The 27,496-nt window shown below is 42.4% G+C and overlaps 1 protein-coding gene across 11 annotated transcripts in view; it reads left to right on the forward strand.

Annotated features, from left to right (window-relative positions):
* The first annotated feature begins 7 nt into the window (after positions 1–7).
* Dtnb (dystrobrevin beta) overlaps positions 8–27,496 on the forward strand; it is a 304,013-nt gene continuing 276,524 nt past the window's right edge. For 7 of the 11 annotated variants that reach the window (XM_008848488.1, XM_008848520.2, XM_008848500.2 and 4 more), the window contains exons 1-2: positions 8–244; positions 25,962–26,029. In XM_008848488.1, coding sequence (XP_008846710.1) covers positions 25,963–26,029 — 67 coding nt within the window. In that variant the 5' untranslated portion in view covers positions 8–244; position 25,962. The remainder of the gene's footprint in view (positions 245–25,961; positions 26,030–27,496) is intronic. The other 4 variants (XM_029553759.1, XM_029553766.1, XM_029553768.1 and 1 more) reach the window with 1 other exon arrangement.

A 27,496-nucleotide genomic window follows, 5' to 3' on the forward strand; every position in this document is an offset into this window, starting at 1 on the left:
CCGCCCCCGCCCTCCGCGCGCGCCCGCCTTGCGCCCTCCGCTCTCGCGCCCTCGCGCTGGGGGCGGGCTCGCTGCGCGTGCCGGGTGGGGAAGCGGCGCGAACCCGGTGTTGGGAACGTTCGCCGCGGTGGCGGCTCCGGGGCCTGAGCTACAGCCGCCTCAGCCGAGGGGGCCTGGGCCTGAGGAGGCTGCGGCTGCACCGAGCTCCCGACGTCCCCTCAGTGCCGGCCGGGAAGAGAGCCAGGTGGGGAGTGCGCGGGTTGCGGGAGCTCGGATCGGGGCTGGAGCCGCGGGAAGGAACCCGTACGGCGCCGGGGACCCTCGGGCGGGCGGTGGAACTCGGCCGCGCGGCGCGGACGCCCCGCGGGCGTGGGGAGGGGGCCACGGGGCGCGGAGCCGGGCTGCGCGCGACCAGCCGATGCCGCCTGAGCTCCGCTGGCCGCGCGGAGGCTTGGCGTTAGGTGCTGCTAGGGGCGAAAGAGGCAGGTCCTGGCAGAGGGCAGGTGAGGCGGGCAGGCCCTGGCAGAGGGAAGGGAATAACGCCAATCACCCCTCAGCCAGCGTCCCCCAAGGCTCCCGGTATATGATCCTGCCCACTAGGTCACCCTGGTTGGCTAAGTGTCCTGAGAGGAGGGAGGATGCAGCTAGCGAATGCTCACTATTATAGATTCCTGTGCCAGGCCTCAGGGATCGGGGAGACCTTCCAGCATTCTCTGCAAATGTTACTGATTAGCTACCGTGCTGGAGAGCACCGCGGTCAGCACGAGGGTCACGACATAGAATTAATCACGGCCGGAGCTTGCTGGTGAGGTGGTGAGACTTAGGCTCTGAAGTTATGCATCTAAGATGTAAAGTAGCCCTCAATTTCAGGTTTGTTCTATTCACGTCTGATCTCTCTTCCCAAGAGTGGGAGGAGATTGGAGCGGTAAGTTGCTAGGTTCGTGGCAGAAAGAAGGAAGGTCAAAGAAAGCTGGTAGGAGGAATTTAGGAGAGCTTTCAAGGGTCTTAGTGACATATAAAAGAGAGGGAAAAGAAATTTAGAAAGAGTACGTTCTCTTTTTTTCCCAGCCAGAATGAAGGCCCACGCCTGTCTGCTGTTAAATCCTCAGGATGTGGCCAGGATCACAACAGCTATGCACAGGATATTGCCCACTGCATGAATGAAAGAAGGACGCAGGGTTTGAGGCATTTTATATGGAATGGTATCAATCACTGCAGTGTTAGGGTCTTGGCCAGTGGCCTTCCCTTGTTCCTCAAGTCCTCTCTCTTTGTCTTGTGAGGTAGTCCAAGGATTTTGGCGCTAGGCATGCTAAAACGATGGGCGAGGTGACAGAGTCAGGTGGCTTGTGGCCACGTGTCCAAATCCACGTGGTTCCTGCATGTTGGGCACTAGAACTTTTTCTTTGGGTGGTTGCTTGAGGCCGGGTTCTGGTCCTTCTCTCCTTGGCCTTTTCTTTCGTTTGAGGAGGCAGGAAGGTGCTTTTGTCTAGAGAAGGTGTTTTCATTTCTGTCTTGCTTTTGAACCTTAGGTCTGAGGAGAGAGAAGGCTTATGTCTCTTGCTTCTTAAGGGCTGGAGTTCTGTGTGTCCTCTGCCTTGGTTAGACTCTCTAGCTCCAGGCTGCTGTTTTGTTCCCTGGGTTGCAGTGCTTGTTGGGTTACTTTGCTTGCCAACTTAAAACTTGACCTTTTATGAGAACTCTGAGGATTTTTATCAGACCTAAGTGGAGTTGCCTTTGAATGGGGTTGTGCAGTCAAGGTAATGCTGCCAAGGTCTTTGTGTTCCCCTGAATCTTGCCTGAGAGACAGAATTTTGACTTATAGTTAGAAAACTAAGAGTCCACAGAATTTCCAGATTTATTTTATGTCTTTGATAGTAACATATCTGAGCCTTAGTTTCCTTGTGTTAAAAATTGAGGGTACAGAGGCAGGCGGATCTGTGTGAGTTCGAGGCCAGCCTGGTCTACATAGTGAGTTCCAGGACAGCTGGGGCTACAAGGAGACCCTGTCTCAAAAAAGACAAATCACAGTGAAAGATTTATCGTCCTCTTTTTTTTTTTTTTTTTTTTTTTTTTTTTAAAAAAAAAAAAAAAAAAAAAAAAAAAAAATTGAGGATCTAAGTTTGGCATTGTATAGCAAGCCTTGAAGTACATACTTTTTTTTTTTTTTCATTTAGTACTCTGTCCTTCAGGGTGCAACCAACAAGCATCCTACTAGGTTTGGTTTTTGGTGCCTGGATTCTGCAGTTTGGGGTGCTTTGTTCTAGGCTCTTGTAGTATTTTATGTAGATACTCATTTTCCAATCAACTTTGTTTTGTTATTTTGGAAACAGGGTCTTGCTGTAGTACCGGTTGGCCTAGTATTCACCCAGGCTACAAGCTGGCCTCAAACTCATGGCAGTTCTGTCAGTTTTTGTGTGCTGGGATCACAAGTATGTCACCACATACTTTTTTAAGACAGGGACTCTTTGTATACCCCTGACTGGCCTTGAACTTGGGACAAGCCTCCTATTTCTGTCTCCTAAAGGCTGGGATTCAGGTGTGTACCACTATGCCCTTTTGATGTGTAGTTAATATATAATAATGGGCAGATTTCGAGTTTGGTTTTTTGAAAAATGTACGTACTTTGTAAGCTGTATCCCAACCAAAATGTATACGTTTATATCACCAGAAAGTTAGTTCATGCTGGCTTATAGGCATTTTATTTATTTTATTTCTCATCTTAGAAGCATTAGAGCTGTGGTTTCTAGCTGTGCACACTGTATGCTGCCCAGTTTTAGGGCTACCATTTGTCCTGGAGTCCCTGTACTCCCTAGCAGCTAGTGTCAGAATAGTCTTTGCAGTTCAGAATGCACACTTGCTTGTGAAACAGTTTAACAGAATGAAAGCCCCTTTCTATTCCTTTTCTACACAAACTGCACTTAACAAGCTTTGCACACCTTTTTCTATGCATTTTTTTTTGCACGTGTGTGTGTGGTACTTCATACATGCACATGGATGTCCATGCATATGGGTTTGTGTGTCCAAAATTGACAGTGGGCATCCTCCTCAAATACTTTCCACTTTATTGAGACAGAATCTCTTGCTGAACCTGGAGCTAGCTAGCCAGCTTGCTCTGGGGATTCCCTGCCTCTGCTCTGGAGAGCTGTTATTATAGGTGGTTGTTATTCCTGTGTAGCTTTTATGTGGATTCTGGGGATCTGAACTCTAATCCTCATGCTTATGTGGCAAGTGCTTTGTCCATTGAGCCATCTTCCTAGCTTTCTCTATGCATTTTTATTACATTATTCATAGCATACTGTCCATGTTCTGTAGCTCTTTTTTCCCAACAGATTACTTTTTTTTTTTTTTTGGTTTTTTTGAGACAGGATCTCCCTGTAGCCCCAACTTTCCTGGAAGTCCCTATGTAGACCAGGCTGGCCTTGAACTCACAGAGATCTGCCTGCCTCTGCCTCCTGAGTGCTGGGATTAAAGGCGTGTGCCACCTCATGCAATGCCAGTGGAGGTCAGAAGAAGACATTGGATCCCCTGGAACCGGAGTTAACAGACAGTTGTTAGCTGCCATGTGGGTGCTGGGAGTCGAACCCGGGTCCTCTGCAAGAGCAGTCAGTGCTCTTAACTGCTGAGCATCTCTCCAGCCCCAACAGATTACTTTTAAAAGATATTTATGGGGCTGTGGAGAGATGGCTCAGTGGTTAAGAACACTGGCTGTTCTTGCAGAAGACCCGGGTTTGAATACTAGCACCCATATGGCAGCTAACAACTGTCTGTAACTCCTGTCCTCCATGGGCATTGCATGACATAGGTGCATTTACCTACATGCCAGCAATATACGCACACACAGAAAATAAAAATAATAAAACATTTAAAAAAGATATTTATTTACATGTATGTTTATTTATGTGAGTTTATATGCACCATGCACATGTATGTTTATTTATGTGAGTTTATATGCACCATGCACATGCCTGGTATCTGAGGAGGACAGAAGAGGTCATCAGCTCCTCAGAAATTAGAGTTACAGTTATGAGCTACCATGTGAGTGCTGGGAACCAAACCTGGGTCCTCTGCAAGAGCAGCCAGTGAGCTTAACTACTGAGCCATCTGTCCAACCCCAAGATTATTTTTGAGATTTGTTCTCATGTTGGCATAGGGATCTGAGTTGTCTTTACTATATGGTCTCTTAAGCAGTATGTAGTATACTATATTGTCATGTATTTAAGTCTGTCTTCATTATGGCTTCATTTTGGCTGTTCAGTGACTGAAAAGCAGAATTGCTAGGTCAAAAGGGTGCATATTTTTAAGTTATAATTGATGGATGGTTAACCATGTTGCTACTTGTAGATGCATCTATTTCTTTTTAACTATAGGGCATTTTCAGTTGTAGCTTTAAATTGTAGTTTGTGTATCCTTTCACTTACTGAGGAACATTAGGTTTCTTTGGATGCTAATATTTTTCGATGAATATATGTGTTGCAAATGTAGCCTATCATTCTGAGGCTTTCCTTTCCTTTTTTTTAACATTGTATTTAGTTGTACATAAGCTTCAATGTCATATTTATGAGAATTTTCTCATAAGTGGCCTTTTTTGTTTGTACTTTAGGAAATTTTTCTTGGGTTGGCCGTATGGCTTAGCAGGTAAGGCTTTTGCTGCCACTCCTGACTACTAGAGTTCAGTCTCCATAATCCACATGGTGGAAAGAGAGAACTGACTCCTGTGGGTTGTTCCCTGATCTCTGTATGTTATAACATGTGGGTACCCCCCAAATAAATAAATATTAAAAAAAAGAAAAAATTTAAAAAGAAAAATTTCTCCATCTCAGGGTATTTTCTGACTTAAAAAATTTTTTTTATTATTTTTATTTTATGTGTATGAGTATATTGCCTGCATGTATGTGAGTGTACCCATGTTGTGCAATGCCACGGAGGTTAGAAAAGGGCTTTGGATTCCCCTGGATCTTGTCAGTGCTCTTAACCACTGAGCCATCTCTCTAGCCCCCTAAGCCTTATCTTTTAATTAATTGTTTTTTCCATTGATGTGTTTAGAGCAGAGGGTTCACAGCAAGGTGTTGTCTGCTTTGACTAGAGATGGTTATAGATCTGTGTGTACTGCTGTTTTCTTCTCCTTAATTATTGTTAACCCCTCAAGTACCAAAGTTGATAATGGGCACTTAAATATTTTTTTCCTGAATGGAAGTGCTTCCAGTGTTTTACTAGTAGATAGGGTGTTTCCTGAAGGTTTCTGGTAGATTCTCTTGTCAATTTAAGTATGCTTTCTTCTGTTCTTGCTTTGTATTTTTATTGGGTGTTGAATGTTATCAATAGCTCGCTCTTGACCTTTGTTGAAATGGTCTTTTTTTTTTTTTTTCCTGTTTAATATTTTATAAATAAGCTAGACCTCTCTGTGTTGCAGTTAGATAACTGAAAGACATATTCAATTTCTTTTTTCTCTTTTTGGTGTCTTTTGAGCAGTCTCACTTTGTAGGCCTGGATGGTCTCATATTCACTAGGTAAGCCAGGTTGGCCTCAAACTTGGTGGCAATTCTCCTCTATCTAAGCCACCCAAATCTGGCATTGCAGGTATGTGCCACTATGCCTGTTTTTTTGAGACGGGGTCTCCCTGTAGCCACAGCTGACCTGGAAACTCACTATGTAGTCTAGGCTGGCCTTGATCTTACTGAGATCCACCTGCCTTTGTCTCCTAAGTGCTGGGATTAGAGGTGTGCAGTACCACGCCTTGCTATTTATATATTTTTTGACACGGTACCATGTATCTCAGGTGGCCTCAAATTCACTATGTACCTGAGGATGACCTTAAATTTCTGCCTTCTGCTTCCACCTTCTGAATGCTTGTATTATAGGTTTGTAGCACCAAGCCTTGTTTGTGCAGTATTAGGGATGGGGCTTTGTGCATGTTAGACAAATACTCTTATCGACTTGAGACCTCTCTAGCCTCTTGATCTTGAATTTTTGTATATTAATACTGTATATAGTTAAAACAAGACTGAAATGCTATGCTAATCAGTTTTGTACTAAATATATTTGTTACTGGGCTGCACTATAATTAAGAGTACCTGATAACAGTAATGAGGACTGACATCTGTTAGGCTCAAGCATCGTTGTAAACATTTTCCATGATTTATTTCCTAGTTAGTACAGCCCCATTGGGGGGGGGGGTTTGTTCAGCTCTTTAGAGCTCTGGGTAGGAGTAGAGTGCAGTGGTGAATGTTTTTTGTTGGAACCCAGAGAATGCTTTCAGATTTGTAAAAAGAAGATCTTTAGGGTTTTAAATTTATTTTCTCTGATGCTACCTTAAACTGAAAGAGAAAACAGAAAGTAACAGAGAAACAATATTTGAGAGTTATCCTGAAGTAAGCAAGGGAATTGGATTAAAACTAAGTTTCCTTCCTTCCTTCCTTCCTTCCTTCCTTCCTTCCTTCCTTCCTCTCTCTCTCTCTCTCTCTCTCTCTTTCTTTCTTTCTTTCTTTCTTTCTTTCTTTCTTTCCGTTCGTTCCTTATTTTTATTTCATGTGTATGAATGTTTTGCCTGCATGGTATGTAAGTGCATCCTTGTATGCAATGTCTGTGGAGGCCAGAAGAAGGCATTGGATCCCCTGGAACTGGAGTTACAGATGGTTGTTAGCCACCATATGGGTGCTAAGAACTGAACCCAGGTCCTCTGCAGGAGCAGCAAGTGCTCTTAACCTGCTCAGCCATTTCTCCAGCTCCAGAAATTAGGTTTAAAAAAAAATAATTTATTTTAAATTATATGTGTATGAGTGTAGTAGTGCATGCCTTACAGTTGTAGTAGTCAGAGGCAGGCAGATCTCTGAGTTTGTCTTCATGAAGTGAATGTGAATGTACCACATGCATCCAGTGCCTGCAGAGGCCAGAAGAGGGAATCATATCCCCCTGGAACTGGAGTTAGAGAATGTTGTTAGCTGCCATGTGGGTGCTGGGAACTGAACCTGGATCCTCTATAAGAGTAGCCAGTGTTCTAATTGCTGAGCTGTCTCCAGCCCAGAAATGAGATTTAAAAACATTTTTGTTATTTTTTATTATTTTATGTGTATAAGTGTATGTAAGTGTACTTGTGTTATGTTGTGCCAGCTGAAGTCAGAAGAGGGCATCAGATTCCTCTGGAACTGGAGTTACGAACAGTTCTTAGCTGCTATGTAGGTGTTGGAAATGGAACTCGGGTTTTCTGCAAGAGCAGCCAGTGTTCTTAACCTCTGAGCCATCTCTCTAGCCCCAGAAATGAGATTTTGTTTTTGAAATGCATTTTTAAAAATACTTTATTGTTGGGGACCCCAGCTGTGAAGTCGTCTCTCCATGTCAGGGTGGCCCACGGGCTCCGTTTCATATGCAGATGACTCCTTTCAGCAGAGTACCTGGCATCTTCCTAACTCTCCTTTGAAGTAGCCGCCATAGAAAACATGGCCTCTGGCTCTGGAAATACCATGCTTTCCTGTGTGATTTTTCAGGCAGTCAGCGGTCTGGCAGCATGGCAGGAACCCACTTCCATATGCAAATAGAATGTCTCACAAAGTATCTATCAGCCAAAGCTTTTACCACTACCCCCATGGTATTGGCAGGAGCCCACTTCCATATGTAAATAGGGTATCTCGCAAAGTGCCTATCAGCTAAAGCTTTTATCACTGCCCCCACGTATAAAATATCCCAGTCTTCTCTCAATAATTTGGAGCTGGAAGCAGAGCTGGAGCTAGAGCAAGAATTAGAGCTGGGACACTGAATAAAGAGCTGTACCACTGAATCTGACTGGACTGAGTCTGTGTCTCCTGCCTGCAATCTAGTCTCCCCGGGGGGCAGCATTCCTCTGTCACCGACTCACGGATCCCAGCTTCAGCTGCCCCGTACTTTCCCGCGTGGTCCAACGGCGGTGGAACTCACATATTGAGGAAAGTACACGGGTGAAATAAGGGCGGGACCCGGCTGGACAATGCTCCAGCAGCAGAGACCCACAGAGACACGGAGAAGCCCGCGGGGCCAGACCCACCATCCTCCAGGCGCACGGCGGAGAAGCCCGCGGACCCGCCGTGCCATTCCGGGTGCCATTCCGGGAGTGCGCGCAGGGACCCCGAGAGCCCAGCGCACTCACCATACTTTATTGTATTTTTATTTTATGTGTATACGTGTATTGCCTGCATGTAGGTAAGAGCACCTGTGTTGTGCAATGCCTGTGGAGGACAGAAGAGGCTGTTGCATCCCTTGGAACTGGAGTTATGGACAGTTGTTAGCTGCCATGTGGGTGCTGGGATTCGAACCTGGGTCTTCTGCAGGAACAGCCAATGTTAACCACTGAGCCATCTCTCAGCCCTGAGATTTTTTTTTTTTCTTTTAAGCCTTTTTGAGACAGACCCTATAGCCCCTACTGGCCTGGTCACTATGTAGACCAGGCTGGCCTTGAACTCACAGAGTTCTACCTGCCTCTGCCTCGTAAGTGTTGGCATTAAAGGTGTGTGCCACCATGCCTGGCTAGAAGTAAGATTCTTTTTAAAGGCAGTTTCAACAAAGCATTAGTGACCGTCTCAGTTTAGATTGGTTTCTGAATTACATGACATCTAGGGAAAGCTGACAAAGATTTTGTAGGAGATTGAGCACTTGCACAAGAATTTTCCATACCTGAATGCACTGTGTGTGTGTGCATGTGCGTGCACATGCAGGTTCATGAGGAGGCAAGAAGAGGATAACCTGAGGCATTGTTTCTCAAATAATATCCACTGTATTCCATTGCAACTTTTAAAATTTAACATTGTGAAATTGGTCCATCTTGCTATGAGGCTTTGTTGCATAGTATTCTATCCTATGATAGATTAGCCTGTAGTTTTATTTCCCGGTTTTCTGATGACAGATGTTACGTTGTTTCTAATGTTGCAATTATAATACTTTTGTAAAGTTCTTGTGTTTATCTCTTTATGGCATAGTTGTAGAAGAGGCATTTCTGAGTAATTGTGTTTGTTCATTTTAAACTTTACTGAAGTCTTCCTTTGCTTTTCAGGATGGCTCTATTTATTTATACCTCTTTCTTCCAGTGCTAGTATTAGAATCCAGGATCTGACCACTGAAGTAGATCCTTGCTCTTTATTTTGCATTTTTATCAGAAGCATATGAGAAATCACTTTTTTTTTTTGGTCCTTTTGAGACAGGGTCTCCCTGTAGCCACAGCTGTCCTGGATTCACTATGGAGACCAGGCTGGCTTTGAACTCAAGGAGATCTGCCTGCCTCTGCCTCTGGGTGCTGGGATTAAAGGCCTGTGCCACCATGCCCAGCCAAGAAATCACATTTTTGCCAGCCTAAATAATATTTTCCCTTACCGGGTGTGGTGGCACATGCCTTTAATCCCAACACTTGGGAGGCAGAACAGGGGGATCTCTGTGAGTTCGAGTCTAATCTGGTTTACATAGTAAGTTCCAGGCTAGCTGGGACTACAGAGAGATCCTGTCTCAAAAAGAACAAAAAAATTTTTTTTCCCCACTTCTGAGTATGGTTGGGTAAATTGTTATATTCTTGTAAACTTTTGTTAGAGAATAAGAAAGAAACTAGATTTAGTTTGTTGTGTTTTTATATAGCAAACAGCTTGTGATCTCCACTCAGGTAAAAAGTAGAGTCTTGCCAGCTCCTGCAGAAGCAGGTCCTAAGCCCCTGTCCTGGTCATGGCCCTTCCTTCCTGCTCTGGGTGTGTGGGAATCACGTTTTTGGGGTTTTTAAAAAATGGTTTGGGGGCTGGAAAGATGGCTTAGCAGTTAAGAACACTGGCTGTTCTTGCAGAAGACTGGGTTCGAATCCCAGCACCCACATGAGAGCTAACAACTGTCCATAACTCCAGTTCCAGGGGATCTGACAGCCTCTTCTGTCCTCCGCAGGCATTTAGATATTATGGATTGGTCTTGAGTTTTGATGTGCAGCCTTTTCTTTTTGGTCTTTTTGAGACAGGGTCTCCCTGTAGCCCCAGCTGTCCTGGAACTCACTATGTTGACCAGGCTGGCCTTGAACTCTCAGAGATCCACCTGCCTCTGCCTCCCCAGTGCTGGAATTAAAGGCATGCGCCACCACGCCCAGCAATGTGCAGCCTTTTATACTCTCTTCCTTTTCTGTCAGGTTTTCCTAATGACTTGTGTAAGTACTGTGTGTGTCCTGGATGTAAGCCCTTTGGCTAGATTGATTACAAATCTCTTTTCCCTGTCTGTAGCTTGTCTTTTCATCTTTCTATAGGGTCTTCTGATAATGTAGATTAAAAGTAGTATAGGTTTTATGTTTTTGATTAAATCCTTTTTATTTTTATGTATATGAGTGCTATGCCTGCATATAAGTGCACCCATGTTATGCAGCGCCCATGGAAGACAGAAGAGGGCGTCAGATCCCCTGGATCTGGATTTACAGATGATTGTTAGCCACCATGTGGGTGCTGGGATTTGAACCTGGGTTTTCAGGAAGAGTAACCAGTGCTCTTTACTGCTGAGCCATCTCTCCAGCCCTGGTTTTTATGTTTTTAATTTTTTTGCTTAGAAAAGTCTTTTCTTCCTTCCTTCCTTCCTTTCTTTCTTTCTTTCTTTCTTTCTTTCTTTCTTTCTTTCTTTCTTTCTTTATGTTTTTAATTTTTTTTCTCTCTCTCTCTCTCTCTCTCTCTTTATCTTTTATATTTTTTATTTTTTTTCTTTCTTTCTTTCTTTCTTTCTTTCTTTCTTTCTTTCTTTCTTTCTTTCTTTCTTTCTTTCTTTCTTTCTTTCTTTCTTTCTTTCTTTCTTTCTGGGGGGGAGGTCTGTTTTTGAGACAGGATCTCCCTGTAGCCCCAGCTGGCCTGGAACTCACTATGTAGACCAGGCTGGCCTTGAATTCACAGAGATCCACCTGCCTCTGCCTCCCAAGCGCTGGGACTACACGTGTGCACCACCATGCCCAGCAGAAAAGTCTTTTCTAAAGAAATGTATTTTAGGAAGCTATAACAAAAACTTGCTATGAAAGACAAAAACAAAGAAGAAATACTTCACAGAAGAAGCATATTTGATGAACAAACATGAAGAGATTGAATATCAACATTAGTGATCAAGGAAATGCATTTCATGGACTGGGACTATCACTCAGTGATAGGCAGAGTGCTTACCTAGTGTGCATGAAGCCCTAGGCTCAAATGGCCAATACTACTACCACCACTACAACAAAGCAGACACACACACAAACGCACACACACACCCTAAAACACATACAAAACAAAAAAACCAAGTAAACACCACAATGAGATGCTATCATTTGCCCATGCTATTGCAAAATTTTCAAAACGTGAGGTATCAAATGTTGGAGAGGATTTGAGTTCACAAAATACGTCTCTTGATGGGAATGTACTTAGATGAACTTTGAAAAGCGGATTGGCAAGTCTTTGTCTACTTATACACACAAGATAAACTCTTGCCCTTGTGCAATAAGAGACAAGTACAAGAGTGTTTGTGGAAACAGTGTAATAGGAAGAAAAAAAATACCTGGAAACAACCCAGATTTCCATCAGCAGTAGGAGTAGGTGATTAAAACATAGTTTATAGACTTACGCAGCAGTCAAAATGAAAGAACAATGAAACAGCAATATATTTGGTAAGAACAATTCCCAAAGGCTTTTCTATAGTAAGAAACCTTTCTCTTCCCTTTCCCTCCCCAGGTTTCTTTCTTTTTAATACTAGAGATTAAACCCAAAACCTTGTGCATGGTAGGCAAGTACTCTCTCTACCACTGAGCTATATCCTTAACCATTTTTGTATTTTTTTAGGACAGGATTTCACTATGTAGCCAAGGCTGGCCTTGAACTTTAAAACTGTCTGGTCAGCTTCCTGAGTGGCCAGGATTAGAGACTTGTGCTGCCATGGCTGACCTTTTCTGTTTACTGAACTATATTAATAACTTGTGTACTATTTAACTCACCCTACAGTTCATTGGTTTTGGTAACTACTAGAGTTATATAGCTGCCACTACTTTCTGATTCTATAACATTTTTATCACCTCCAAAGAGGACCTCTAAACCCATTAGCAGTAACTTGCTAGTCTTCCCACCAAACCTTGGGAAACTGATTTATTTTCTGTTGCTATAGATTTAACTATTCTAGATATTTCATATAATCAGAGGTCAGTAGATGTTGGGTGTCTTCCTCTGCTGCTTCTCACATTTTTTAAGAGAGGGTCTCTTACAGAATGTGGGGCTTGTTGTTTTGGCTTAATTGACTGGCCAGTGAGCCCCTGGGGTCCACCTGTCTAAGGTTACAGGCATGTACCACTATACTTGTCTTTTATATGGATGCTGGGAATCTGAACTCATGTTCTTTTGCTTGCAAAGAACTAAGCCATCTCTCTAGTCCCTATAGCATTCTTTTTAATGTTCGTGATTCTGTAGTGATAACCCCACATTTATTAGTGATAGTGGTAATTTATTATTTATTTTTATGTGTATGAGTGTTTTGTTTGCATGTATGTAAGTGCACCTGTATGTGCAATGTCTGCAGAAGCCAAAAGAACTGGAGTTATGGACCATTGTTAGTCACCATATGGATGCAGGGAACTGAACCCAGGTCCTTTGCAAGAGTAGCCAGTGCTGTTACTTGCTGAGCCACCTCTCCAGCCCTGATATTGGTAATTTATACACTTACTTTTCTTTACACATTTTATTTATTTATTTCTATTTTATGTGCATGAGTATTTTGCTTGCATGTATATAAACCCATGTATTATGATCCCTGGAACTGGAGTTACTAACAGTTATTAGCTGCCATGTGGGTGCTGGGAACCTAACCCAGTTCCTGTGTCAGAGCAACTAGTGCTTTTAACCATTGAGCCCCACTTTCTTTTTCTTTTTACTTAAAAATTACATTATTTACCTAGGGAGTTGTGTGTACACACATGAATGGTACACACATGTATGTGTCATAGTGCATGTGTGTATGGAGATCCGAGGACAATTTTGTCAGTTCACCCTTTCCATCATATGGGTCTTGGGGTTGAACTCAGGCCATCTGGCTTGGTGGCAAGTGCCTTTACCTGCTGAGCTGTCTCTCTGGCCTTCTTTCTGTTTTGTTTTTTAATCTGCATCTTAGCAGTTTTTATTGATCCTATGAAAGAATCAGCTTTTGGTTTCATTGATTTTTCTTTTTTTCCTGGTGAATTCTAGCCTAAAATCTCTTATGGTCAGGTAACTTTCCATGTATGATATCAGTTCTTTTGAATTTGCTAATGTTTGCTTTATGGTTCAAAATATAGTCTTTCTTTGCGTGTTCTGTATGCACTTGAAAAGAGCCTGTCTTTAAAACAGTTGCTATTGGGTACAGTGTTCTGAAGATATTAGCTACCTGCTTGATGTTATTACTCAGCCCTTTCACATCCTCTCCATTCTCTCCCCGAGGCTCCAGTGGGGTTGCTTCACATTCTTATAATACAGGTGGATTGCTTTGTCGCAGTCTGGTTTTAACACATTTGCATGCATTAAGGTTCCTGCTTTCTGTTGTAAAGTTCTGTGTTGACAAATACGTAGTTATAGATCCATCATTACGGTATCGTGTCTGATAGTCTCACTGTGTGTTGTCTGCTCTGTTGTCTTCCTTTACCCCTAAGCCTCTATCAGGCACACACAATTTTGCTCTTTCTGTCACTTTGCTTTCTCTAGGTCATGAATTTGGGATAATGCAGTGTGTTGGGGTTTCACATCTGCATTTTTTCCATTTGCATTTTCCACTGTGTTTAAGCTTCCTTTATGTCATTTCATGGCTTGCACTTCATTCTTTTTACTGTTGAACAGTATTCCACTGTGGCAGATCTGCAGTCAGTTTATGCAGCTACCTTTATCGAAGGGCATCTTTGTTGCTTCCTGGGATCATCTATTAGGATGGTGCATGCCTTTAATCCCAGCACTTGGGAGGCAGTGGCAGGCGGATCTCTGTGGCCTGCCTGGTCTACATAGTGAGACCCTGTCTCAAAACAAGCAAAGTCCATCTAGCCAAACAAACAAACAAATAAACAACAACAACAACAAAAATCCAAGAATAAAACTCACTGGGCTTCGTGGCACATGCTTGTAATTCCAGCATCTGGGAGGTGGAGACCAGAAGATCAGGGCATTCAGGACCAGTCTCAGCTATGTAGTGAGTTTGAGGCTTGCAAATACATTGCAAGACTGCCTCAAAACAAAACAAAAACATTTGGATGGAGGTTTCATGTAAACATAAATTTTCAGTACAATTGGATAAATACCTTAGCAATGTGACTTCTGGATCACACGGCAAGACCACAGTTGGCTTTGTATGAAACTGCCTTGTGCCTGCCAGTGCCACTGTTGGTGCATTCTCAGCAGCAATAGATGAGTACTCCTTTGCTCTCCATTTTTGTCAGCACTTGGTATTGTCAGATTTTTCAATTTTAGCCCTTCTAATAAAGGCATATAATGCTATCTTCTTAATATCTTAATTTCTAGTTTTCTTATTGAATTTATTTTCACATGCTTATTAACCATATTTATATCTTCTTTGGTGAGGTGGTGATTAGATCTTCTGTGTTTTAAACATTTGTTTGTGTACATGTGTGTGGGCACACCAATGCCATGGTATGTGTGTAGATCAGAGGACAACTGGCAGGAATTGGTTTTCTCCTTCCACCCATGTGGATCCCAGGGATCAAACTTAAGGTGTCACGTTTGGTGACAAGTACCTTTACCCACTGAGCCATCTTGCTTGCCTATTGACCATTTTTAATTGGACTGGGCTTTAAGCTTTCTTTTTAAATTTGTATTTAAGTTCTTTATTATGTATGCTTTGAAAATTGTTTATTTTATTATTGTTTGTATATGTGATGTGGGTGTGAGTGCAGGTGCATATGCCATGGTGTGCGTGTAGAAGTCAGAGGACAACCCTTGGAAGTCAGTTCTCATCTACTTTTATGTTAGTTCTAGGGATCAAACTCAGGTCACTAGACTTGTGTGGCAAGTGTGTTTACTTGCTGAGCCATCCCACTGGTCTGAAAATCTTTTACTCTGCTTATTTTCATTTTTTAAAATAGCATCTTTTCAGATCAGTTAATTTTGATAACATTCAACTTAGAAATGTTTATTTCATGGATTGTTGTTTTTGGTGTTACGTCTAAAATCTAATTTCTTCAGTTTGGCTTTGGGCCAAGGACATTAAACAGCCTCCTCTAAGAACTTACAGTTTCAGCCTCTGAGGTTGATGATGCTTTGTTTGTGCATCACAGCTAGGACTCTGGTCTTTGCACTTTGTAAACTAATCCTGTGCTGGGTCTTTAAATTGGTGGTAGGAAGCTCCTGTCTGGTCAGGAGGGTTACTGGATGGTTCTGTAGCTCAGACAGGTTTGTACTAGTATCTCTGGGTATGTTTCTTTGTGTGCCTGCAGGATGAACTAGGAAGAAGGTAGAGTAGGAGGTCAGAGAATTTTATTTGTTCATTAATGTGGATGAAGGTTTTGGCAGTTGAAATGGGAAAAAAGGGTGGATATGAGAGTAATTATGAGGAAGGAAATGGCAGGGTTTGAAATTAGAGTCCATGTGAGGGGATGATAGGTAGAGACTGCTTATCTGGGTTGCATGGCTAAGAAAAGGCAGAATGCCAGGAGTCCCAGTGGTAGGAACTGGAGAGATGTGCTTATACCATGACAGTATTGGTCTTCAAGGTCCTGTCTGTATGACAAGGGCATATAGTAAGCAGAGGTGGTAGTGTTAGTTCCATGTTGGGTATACAGCTGTTGAAAGCCTAATTACAGAGATGCAGATATTAATATAATAGAACACTGGCCTAGGGGAATAATTTACAACAATCTTGGTTTTTGTATCCTCCATAAGTTTGGACTTCAGGTAATCTGAATCATAAACTTGGTTAAATCAACAGACTTGTTGTATATATATTTTAAAGATTTATTTTCTTATTTATTTATATGTGTGTGAATATGCATGTAGGACCCACACAGGTCAGAAGAGGGTGTCAGATCTCCTCGGACTAGAGGTATGGGCAGTTATGAGGCTCTCTGATGTGGATGTTGGGAACTGAACTGGGGTCCTCTGCAGGAGCAGTACACGTTCTGAAGAGTAGAGCCATTGCTCCAGACAGGAGATTTGATATCTTAATTCTCTTAGGAGCTGACCCTCAGGCAAGGATTTGAATTCAAGCATTTTGTTTTGGAGTTTATCCCAGGAAAAATGACTAGACGGGAAATGAGATAGGAGCAGGAAGATAGCAAATAAGGGGTTTGTTATTTAATGGATAACTGGAGCTTGCTCCCACTGTGTGTGCTTAGTCTTACAGGAGGTACGGCAGCTGTAGTTCTTAATGTACCCTCTCCGCCAGCCATTGGTTAAGAGTGTTTCCAGGTGGTGGAGGATCTATATAGTATTTCAGGCCTGTCATGAAGAAAGCAAAACAGACTCCAGAGATTAGAGAAAGCCTTCAGGTTAAATCAGAAAAATTAAAAGCAGGTGCTGCCAGTCCAGTGTGCTTGAACTTGGTAAAGGGTATGGGTGTGGAGGAAAAAAGCCTTTGATACCTTCCTTAATGCCCTGCATGCAGTTCCAGCATCTCCACCTCATTTTCTCTAGGCCATCATTTACGAATTGTATTTCAGGCTTAAATGAATCATCCCCGCCGTACATTAGGACTGGCTCCAGGTGTCCTTTGGAAAATTAAATCCTGGTTCATGAGCCAATGCCCTCATGTCAATGAAGTTTTCCTTACCAGTCTTGTGCTTGGCTCCCAAGTTCAGCACTCTGAAGATCCTTCCCAATATGTCTCCCAGTTCCTAGCCTGTTAATCTGGGTCCAGAAAGTGTTTTGGTGAATCAGCCCTTTCTACCCAAGGCAGAGAAGGTACCTCCTAGTCTTGACTAAGATAAGACTGGCCCCACTTATTATTCTTTCAGAAGCAGTGGAAGAGGCAGTGACAGATCTTGGAAGATAAGCCTCAAGGCCCACATCTCAGCACAGGCCTTTGCATGGTCTTTAGGCAGGAGAGACTGCTATCTTACAGCAAGAGGGTCAGAGCTCTATCAGTTTCTTGATACTTTCTGCCCCCCATATTCACACAGACTTCCTAATAGCAGCATTTCCAACCAGTGTGTTATGTTCATTAGAACCAGTAATCCCAGACTGACACATCATTAGCTCTCAAATACAGTTTATGTTATGGTTGATGTGGTGTACATTCTGTGGTTTTAAACAAATGGTATCACAACATGTGCCAGCCATTATCATACAGAATAGTTTTATTGCCCAGACATTCCTTTGTGCTCTGTGGATTCATCATCCACTGTAACTTTAGTGTCACCAGTCTTATTATCTCTGTAGTTTTGTCTTTTCATGAATGTTGTATAGTTATAACTATGCAATGTATATTCTTTATAGGTTGTTTTTTCAGACAGTATCTCATTTAGCCCAGGCTGGCCTTGAACTTGGTGTGTAGTCAGTTATCTCCTGATCCTTCTCCCTCTGCCTCACAAATGCTGGAATTATAGGTGTGTGCACTGTGCCTGCCTCTCCATTGGCTTCTTTCACTTAGTAATAGGCATTTAGGTTTTTTCCATATTGCAATGGCTTCATGGCTCATTTCTTTCTAGAGCTGAGTAACGATCTATTGTCAGGATATGCCACAGCTTATCTGTTCACCCACTCAAGGACGTCTTGGTTGCTTTCCAGGGTTTGGCAGTTATGAATAAAGCTGCTATAAACATCTGTGTGCAGGTTTTTCTGTGTATGTGTGCACTGCGTGTTTTAAAATTAAGCATAAATATCAAGGAGGTATTTACGGAGCTGGAGAGATGGCTCAGTGGTTAAGAGCATTGGCTACTTTTGCAGAGGACCTGAATTCAATTCCTAGCACCTACAGGGTAGCTAACTCCAGTTCCAGGGGATCCAGTGCTCTCTCCTGACACCCAAGGGCATTGCATGACATGTGTACACTTATATACATGCAGGCAATACACTCATACACATAAAATAAATACTAAAAAAATAACTACCAAGAAATGTGATCACTGGATTGTATAACAGTATGTTTAGTTATGTAAGAACCTGCCAAACTGCCTTCATAGCAGTCGGACCATTTTCCATTCCCTCCAGCAATGAATGGATTTCCTGTTCTGCATTCTCACTAGCACTTGTGGTGTCTGTTCTCTACTTTGGCTATTTTAGCAGGCATAATGTTATCTCCTTATCTGTATGTATGTGCAGGTGCATGGGAACATGTCTGTGGAAGCCAGAGGACTTTTTATTTTTGGTGATGTTCAATTTATCAGTTCTTTCTTTCATGGACTACCCCAATGGTGTTATATCTAAAAAGTCATCACTAGGACTAGAGAGATGGCCCAGTGGGTAAGAGTGCCTGCTGTGCAAGCATGATGACCTGTGTTTGGATCCTAGCACCCACATAAAAAGCCAAGTGTGACCAAATGTGCACCAGCAACGTCAGTGTTAGGAGGGGTGGTAGGTGGGGGCAGAAGGATTTCTGAGCTTGCTGGCTGCCAGAGTAGGTCCAGGTTCAGTGAGATACCCTGTCTCAAAGAAACGAGGTGGAGAGTGATAGAGCAGGACACCCGATATCTTCCCCTGGCCTCTATAAGCATGTGTACATAGGTCCATACACCGCACACATGAGCATATACTACACACACAGACCATACTTACAGAACACACACACACACACACACACACACACACAGAGTCATCACCAGCTGAATGTGGTGACTCATACTTTTAATCTCAGTACTTGGGAGGCTAACACAGGACTGAGTATTGCCATAGTTGGAGGACAGACTGGGCTACCTAGTGAGTTCTAGACCAGCCTATGCTACAGTTTGAGACCCTGTCTCAGAAAACAAAAAACAGGGTCATTACCATACCCCAAGGTCCTTCCTCTATTTCCTATTGGTATTTCTAGGAGTTATTTTTAAAAATATTTTATTTTTATTTTATGTGTATGTGTGCACTGCGTGTTATAAAATTAAGCCATTTTGAGTTAATTTTTGTGACAGGTATAAAGTCTGTGTTTAGATGAACAGGCCAGTTCTCCCAATGCCTCTTGTTGCAAAGACTCTACCATGTTGGATTGCCTTCAACAGTATTTATGTTGGTCTGTTCTGGGCATTTTCTTCTGTTGTAGTCATTTGTCTGATTTTCCATCAAATACGACACTGTTGTGCTCATTGTAGTTTTTTTAAATTTTAATTTAATTTTTATTTTTTGGTCTTTTTTATTTTTTTTATTTTTGGTCTTTTTGAGACAAGGTCTCCCTGTAGCCCGAGCTGTCCTGGAACTCACTATGTAGACCAGGCTGGCCTTGAACTCACAGAGATCCGCCTGCCTCTGCCTCCCAAGTGCTGGGACTGCAGGTGTGTGCCACCACTCCTGGCTTTTTTTATTATTTTAAAATATTTATTTATTTTATTTTATGTGTATGAGTGTATTGCCTGCATGTATGTGCGCACACCCATGTCGTGCAGTGCCGTGGAGGGCAGAAGAGGGCCTCAGATTCCCCTGGAACTGGAGTTAAGGACAGTTCATAGTCATTATGTGGGTGCTGGGAATCGAACCTGGGTCCTCTGCAAGAGCAGTCAGTGCTCTTAACTGCTGAGCCATATCTCCAGCCCCACTCATTGTAGTTTTATAGTAAGTCTTGAGTTGGGTAGTGTCTGTCCTCCAACTTATTCCCTCCCACAATATTGTGTTGTCTATTCTCAGTCTTTTTTACCACCTTACAGACACTAGAATCAATTTGTTGATACCTACAAAGTAACTTGCTTGGAGTTTGGTTGGAATTGTACTGAATCTATAGATTGAGTTGGAAAGAAGGAATTGGCATTTTGACAATATTTAGTCTTCCTGTTAATGAACATGGATTATTATTTTTTTTTTTTTTGGGTCTCTCTGAGATGTGGCCTCCCTGTGGCCCCAGCTGGCCTTGAACTCACAGAGATCTGCCTGCCTTTGCCTCCTGAGTGCTAGATTGAAGGGTGAGCCACCACACCTAGCAATACCAATGGAGTATTTTTAAATTTATTTAGTTTTATGTTGATTTCTTCCACCAGAGTTTTATGGTTTTCTTCATATTGATCTAGCCCATGTTTTACTAGATTTGCATGTATATATTCACTTTGGGGGGGGGTGGGAGTTCTAACATAAGTGATTACATTTTTTAACATGACACTGTTTTTATTTATTTTAAGATTTTACTGATTGATTGATTGATTGAAACAGGGTTTCACTGTATGTATCCCTGACTGGCCTAGAACTTACTATGTAGACCATGCTGGCCTTGAACTCACAGAGACCCATTTGGCCTCCCTAATGCTGGAACTAAAGCATGTACCACCATGTCTGACAACTGTTTTATGTGTGTGTGTCTCTGTGTGGCAGTGTGCATGTGAGTGTGTTGCCTGTGGGGGACCAGGGGACTTTTCTGGATTTTTTTCAGTGTTTGCCACAAGGCTTAATTTGGGGGGTTCTAAAAATGGTCAATGTAGCCCTTTGTGTGGTCTCTTGAGCTCTGTAGTCTTCCTTAGTCCAACTCAGGCTTACTTTGTACACACTTCTAATGACTCCAGCTTTAGAGTTCAGGTTTGATAGTTGTGTTCCATAGCAGAGGTAGTTGTGTGCTCACTTTATCTTCCCGGATTTAGAATTCTTGGGCTGGGCATTTAGGACTTAATAATCAGTCATCTGCTGCAGCTGCTTGTTGCCCAAATGGGAGTGAGTAACTTTGCGGGCATTTCTTGGTTAAAGAATATTCAGTCAGCTAAAGGGAATTCTCCACACAAGAATGCAACTGTGATAAGAGAGCCAGCTCTTGCAGCCAGCCTCTTGGGGTCTGTTAAAGATCAAACCTGGGAAGGGGATCATGGGGCAGGGGGCAGTGTGTACTGCATGTTACTGTTTCCTCGTTTGTCTTTGGACTGACATGTCTCCATTGTCCTTCCGTGGGCTGGACTTAGCCACCTCAGTCTGTGTGTGTGTGTGTGTGTGTGTGTGTGTCTGTCTGTCTGTGCGCGCGCACACTCCCTTGCACGCACCTATGGAGACCAGAGATTGATGGTTGGGCGTCTTTCCTCTATTACTGTCTGTATTATTATTATTTAATGTTTTATTTTTTAAATTTTATTTATTTATTTATTTTTTTGGTCGTTTTGAGACAGGGTCTCCCTGTAGTCCCAGCTGTCCTGGATTCACTATGGAGACCAGGCTGGCCTCGAACTCACAGAGATCCGCCTGCCTCTGCCTCCCGAGTGCTGGGATTTAAAGGCATGCGCCACCATGCCCGGCTAATGTTTTATTCATTTTTTAATTTATTATTTTTATTTTGTGTGTATGAGTATATTGTCTGCATGTATGTGAGTGCACCCGTGTTGCGCAGTGCCGTGGAGCTTGGAAGAGGGCTTCGGATTCCCCTGGAACTGGAGTTAAGGACAGTTCGTAGCTGCCATGTGGGTGTTGGGAGTCGAACCTGGGTCCTCTGCAAGAGCAATCAGTGCTCTTAACCACTGAGCCATCTCTCCAGCCCCTATTATTTTTATTTTATGTGTATGAGTGTTTTGCCTGCAATTATGTAAGTGTATCACATGTGTGCAATGCTCTGAAGAGGTCAGAAAAGGGTGTCAGAACCACTGGAACTGGAGTTATAGACAGTTGTTAGCTGTCATGTTGGTGCTAGCAATGGAACCTGGTTCCTCTGGAAGAACAAGTGTTCTTTTTTTTTTTTTTTTTTTTTGGAGGGGGTCTTTTTGAGACAGGGTCTCCCTGTAGCCCCAGTTGGCCTGGCACTCACTATGTATATGTAGACCAGGCTGGCCTTGAACTCACAGGAATTCTCGTCTGCCTCCCAAGTGCTGGTTACCTTGTTTTTAAAGTTGGGAAGCAGAGCATGATGAATGCTGATAAAGGTGTATGCCATCACACCTGGCAGAACAAGTGTTCTTAACTGCTGAGCCATCTCTCCAGCTCCACCTGTCCATATTTGTTTTTTTAATTTGATTTATTTTATGTGTATGAGTGTTTTTGTCTGCATGTATGTTAGTGAACCTGTATCATGCACTACACCCTTGGAGGCCAGAAGAGGGCATCCAAGTAAAGGAGTATTGTTAGCTGTCCTGTGGGTGCTGGGAACTGAACCTAGGTCCTCTGCAAGAGCAGCCAATGCTCTTAACTGCTGAGCCATCACTGTCCATTCTATTTTCTGACAGTGTCTCTTACTGAACTTGGAGCTTATTAATTGGCTAGATTGGTTAGTCAGTGAGCCTCTGGGATCCTCTTGTCTTTGCCCTTATCCTTCTCAGTGCTGAGGTTACAGGTGCACACCACCACATTTGGCTTTTTACATGAGTGCTGGGATTCAAAGTCAGGCCCTTATGCTTGTGTAGCAAGCGTGTTACCTACTGAGCCAGGTCCTCAGCCCCCACATCACCCTTTTTAAAACCTCTGAACTGGCCTGGTGTCCTTGTATGGTATACTGTAACTTACCAAAACGTCTCTAATGTGCTTTCCCTCTTCTTCTTTCTATATCTCTTCCTTTCTCTTCTTTTTCTCTTCTTCTTCCTTTTCTCCTCTCGTCTTTCCTTTGAAAACAAACAAAAACAAATAAAAGCTGGGTGTGTTAGTTACTTGTCTTGTTGCCATGACAAAATAACCTGATTAAAGCAGCTTAAAGAGTTCATTTTGATTCACAATTTGAGGGTAAAGTCCATCCTGGTTGCAGGAGCTTGAGGCAGCTGGTTACCTCGTAATTACAGTTGGGAAGCAGAGCGTGATGGATGCTGATGCTCAGCTAGTTTTTGTGTGTGTACAGTCAAGGACTTCAGTTCGGGAAAACGGTGTTGCCCACATTGCCCATATTTATTGTGGGTTGTCCCACCTCTATTAATCTAATGTAGATAATCCCTCACAGACATTCAGAGGCTTGTCTTTGGTGATTGTAGAGCCAGTGAAGTTGATACTAGTAACCATCACATGGGCTGTGGTAGCATATGCCTGGAATCCTAAGTTTGGGAATCTGAGGCAAGAGGATTGCTGTGAGTTTGAAGCCAGCGTGGGTTATATAGCAAGTACCAGGCCAACTTGGGTTACCTAGGCAAGTTCCAGGCCAGTCTTGACTATAGTGTGAGACCCTGTCTCAAAAACAGAAACAAAACAAAATAAAAGAAATAAATGTATTTTTTGCACATTTTACTGAGCCACAGGGATTATATATTTAAAACTTTGGTAGATATTGCCAGATTGCCCACCAAATGCTTGTGGCAGTATATATTTACCAACCGTCTGTGGGTATCTGTTCCTTATTGCCTCAAGCACACTTAAACATTTAAAAACTATTTTAATGCAAACAAAATGAATTAAAATTTTCTAAGAATTTCTAAGCAGCTTAGTGACAAAAATGTGGAGATAATGTCTTACAAATGTATTTTAATTTTCAAGTTCTATTTTTTTTTCAAAAACATGATGACTTAGTAATTGTGTACTATAAGTAAGATTTGTGTTCTAGCTTCATCATTTGACATTTGATAGTCTGGTTGGTATGTGGCTTAGATTTCATGGTTTTGCTTTGAAATTGGGGCTTGATATGTTGCCCAAGTTGGCCTCAGACTCTTGGGGTCAGGCAGTATTTCCACCTCAACCTCCTTAGAGCTGGGACTATCTGACTTCATGATTATTTTTATTTATTTTTATATTATGTGTTTAAGTATTGCCTATATGTATGTAAGTGCACCCATGTCATACAGGCTTGCAGAGGTCAGAAGAGGGTATTGCATTCCCTGGAACTGGAGTTACTAAGGGTTGTTAACCGCCATGTGAGTGCTGGGAATTGAACCTGGGTCCTCTGCAACAGCAGCTAGTGCTCTTAACTGCTGAGCCATCTCTAGCCCCGTAATAGCCTTTTTTTTTTTTTTTTTGAGACAGGGTTTTGCTGTTTCCCAGGCTAGTCTCAAATTCACGGACTCAAGTGATCCTCCTGCCTCAGCCTCTCAAGCCACCTAGACTAGAACATTCTTTATTTTTATATTTATTGATTGATTGATTGATTGATTGTCTTTTTTTGAGACAGGGTCTCCCTGTAGCTATATCTGGCCAGGAACCAAGTCCTGTTTTTTTCTTTAGGACCTAAATTTTACTTGATTTTTGCTGTTTCTGGTTGCTTTTTCTTTGGTTTACTTTCTGTTTAAAATTCTTTGGACTTGGGGCAAATTATTAAGTAACCACTGTGTACATTGACGCCTACTCAGTAACATTTCAGTGACCTGGACAGGGTCATTCTTGTTCAAAACCTTAATTGTGGAATGTGAAGAAATGTATTTACATTTTCCACTTTCTTTAGGGTATAACTAAACTTTTTATAGGTAACTTACTCTAATGGGTATGCAGTTCCTATAGTTATTTAGTTTGTGATTACAAAATACTTGAGGATGGTTTAGACTAGTTTAATGTATAACAGTTTAATCATTCTCGAGTGTGATTTACAACAGTTTAATCTGCTTAGGATAATTGTCTGGCTTATGCTCAGTAGAATTTGGCACTAGTAGCTCCATATAATGGGTTGTATTCTGGCTTTTTAGATATAGCCATTCAAGATATCTTTAAATAACAATTATGTGAAATGTGTGTTCTGGAAGTTGAGATTCCACTCTGGTATTGAGTTTTGTGCCCTTTAGCAAGTTAGCTTTCTAGGTATCTATTGTCCAATCTGTAAAACAGGGAAGATAGTAGTAATAGCACCACCAGCACATGGGTCCTGAGGGTCAAATGAGATAACACAGAGTATAAGTAACACTGTTGTTTTTGTTTTTGAGGCAGAGTTTTTGCTATGTTTTCCAGGCTGGCTTTGAACTATCAGGCTAAAATGTTTGATTTTCCTGTCTTAGCCTCTCAGGTAGCTGGGATTTCAAGTCCAGTTCAATGCATGTTAGGCATTTTAGCAAAACACCTGGTGTAATAGTCTGTCAACATTAACTACTAGTACTGAAGTTACATTTAGGAGCTCTTTGAGCTTGATGATGAATACCTTTTTGTTTAATATTGTTTAGCATAAAACAAGATTTTTTTGTCTTTTTAAGACAGGGTCTCCCTGTAGTCCCAGCTGTCCTGGAACTCACTCTGTAGACCAGGCTTGTCTTGAACTCACAGAGATCTACCTGCCTCTGCCTCCCAAGTGCTGGGATTAAAGGCGTGCACCACCACGCCCTGTTTAAAACAAGATTTTATGTATATCTTTTATATATAAATAGATGATTCTTAAGTTTTTTTTTATAACTTTTCAATCTGTTATATCTGAAATCATATTTAATAACATGCTTATTTATGCAACAGTGGTGATAGAGGAAACTGTGTCTCAATGTACTCAGGACTCTGTAAAGAAAAATTGAAGTTGGAAAAAGACATAGCAGATATACATGCCTGTATACTGGTGCATGCGTGTAAATCTCAGCATTCATGAGGCTGAGGCAGGAGAATTGCTGTGAGTTCAAGGCCAGTCTGGACAACATAGTTATTTCAGGTCAGTCTGAGTGACAGAGTGAGGACCCCCCCCGCCCCCAATTATTAATAATCTAGTTTAGAACCTGATGTGGTGGTACACACCTTTAGTCCCAGCATTTGGGAGGCAGAGGCAGGCAAATCTCTGTGAGCTCAAGGCCAGCCTGGTCTACATAGTGAGTTCCAGGCCAGCTGGGGCTATAGGGAAACCCTGTCTCAAAAGACTAAAAAAAAAAAAATAAATTCCATATTTTCAACCCAGGAAGTAAAACGTGCCAGTTTCTTTTAGTACTGACTAAAGATACCTGATAAAGGAAGAATGGTTTGATTTTCCTCTGCGATTGGCTCACATTTTATTTTTACAGATACTATGTAAACTGTACACATACACAGCTAAGTGATAAACACTTGACTGACTCTTCGCACATCACAGGATACCTTAGCTCATTGTGTCTTTCTTATCTTTAGAATGATTGAGGAAGGTGGGAACAAGCGGAAGACCATGGCTGAGAAGAGGCAGCTCTTCATAGAAATGCGTAAGTCTCCTGGGCTCCTAGTGTGTAATGTTGCTGGTTTTTGTTGCTATTTACTTTTTTTTTTTTTTTCTAGATTTTCTGAGACAGGGTCTCCTTGTGGCCCCAGCTGGCCTGGCACTCGCTATATAGACCAGGCTGGTTTTGAACTCACAGAGATCTGCCTGCTTCTGCTTCTGGAGTGCTGGGACTTAAGTGTTGGGACTAAAGGCGTGCACCATCACACCTGGCTGCTATTTACTTTTTTTTTTTTTTTTTTAACCTGATAAGTCATAGTTTCAATCAGTTAGAAGTTGTATTTTATAAGCCTTGGAGAGGGAAGAATGGGAGTTAAAGAATCATGGTCCTGGAAGACTTTTAAGCCACAGCATGTATTTTATTTGAATTGGCTTTTGCTTTGCTTTTTAAAACAAATCTATAAATAATAAGAAAGAAGTTGATAGGTAAAAAGTTGGCAGAGAACGAGCTAATGGATGATGAGGCACCGAGGCACAGATAAAACTCCATCAAAATAGGGTTTATTAGCAAAGGAACATATGGGACAGATTCCCTTCCAGGCAGGGAAAATGTCTGCCCAGGTCTTGAGCTGGGGTCTTTTAAAAAGGGAGGCTTCTGCTTCTTGCAGAAAGTGGGAAGATGAATTTTTTTAAGTTGGGGGGGGGGAGTAGGAGAGCGGGACTGTTAAAACCTGTCCTCTTTAGAGATCAAAGGGGAAGCCTGCTGTGTTGGCCAAACAGTGGAGAAAAGTCTGCTTCTCTTGACTTTAAAGACCAAGGTGCTTATCAGCTAGGTTCCCTTTTCTCAGGAGCATGAGAAGTCCTTGGGATCCTGTTGGTGAGGGAGCAGGGCTATCTGAACCTTAACAATGACCAGGGATTGTAATTCCAGCCTTTTGTGTTATAGGATAGGGGGCGCAGTTGTCGTCTTGCTACTTCCTGCTGGACGGGGTTGACATGGCGGGGGGGGGCTGGATTAGGGGTTGGTCAGACAGCAGGGGTTCCCTCTTCATGCATGTCAACAAGGTCCTCGATGGTTGACAGGCACTTGTGTACATGTGGAGGGAAGGAAAGTAACAACTGATTAAAATTAGTAAGAGTTAGGTTTTTTTTGGATTTAGTCCTGAAAATATCTGAAGAGGCAAGGAGCAATGGTTAGCACCAAGGTAATAGCTCATTTTTCTTTTTTCTTTTTCTTCTGCCAGGGCTGAACTCGAGAGTGATGGACTCAGGATTTGTTTTCAGGCATTTTGATAGCTATTGGAGTGGCTAGAATCAGTGTCAGTTACCTCTCAAAGGCCTCTAGATAGGGAGAGAAAACAAATTTACCCATGATTTAATTAATTATTATTATTTTTTGGTCTTTGTGAGACAGGGTCTCCCTGAAGCTCCAGCTGTCCTGGAACTCACTATGTAGACCAGGCTGGCCTTGAACTCACAGAGATCTGCCTGCCTCTGCCTCCCAAGGGCTGGG

This window comes from Nannospalax galili, unplaced genomic scaffold (genome assembly GCF_000622305.1).
Source record: "Nannospalax galili isolate Female #2095 unplaced genomic scaffold, S.galili_v1.0 scaffold1191, whole genome shotgun sequence".
NCBI classification, from domain to species: Eukaryota; Metazoa; Chordata; class Mammalia; order Rodentia; family Spalacidae; genus Nannospalax; species Nannospalax galili.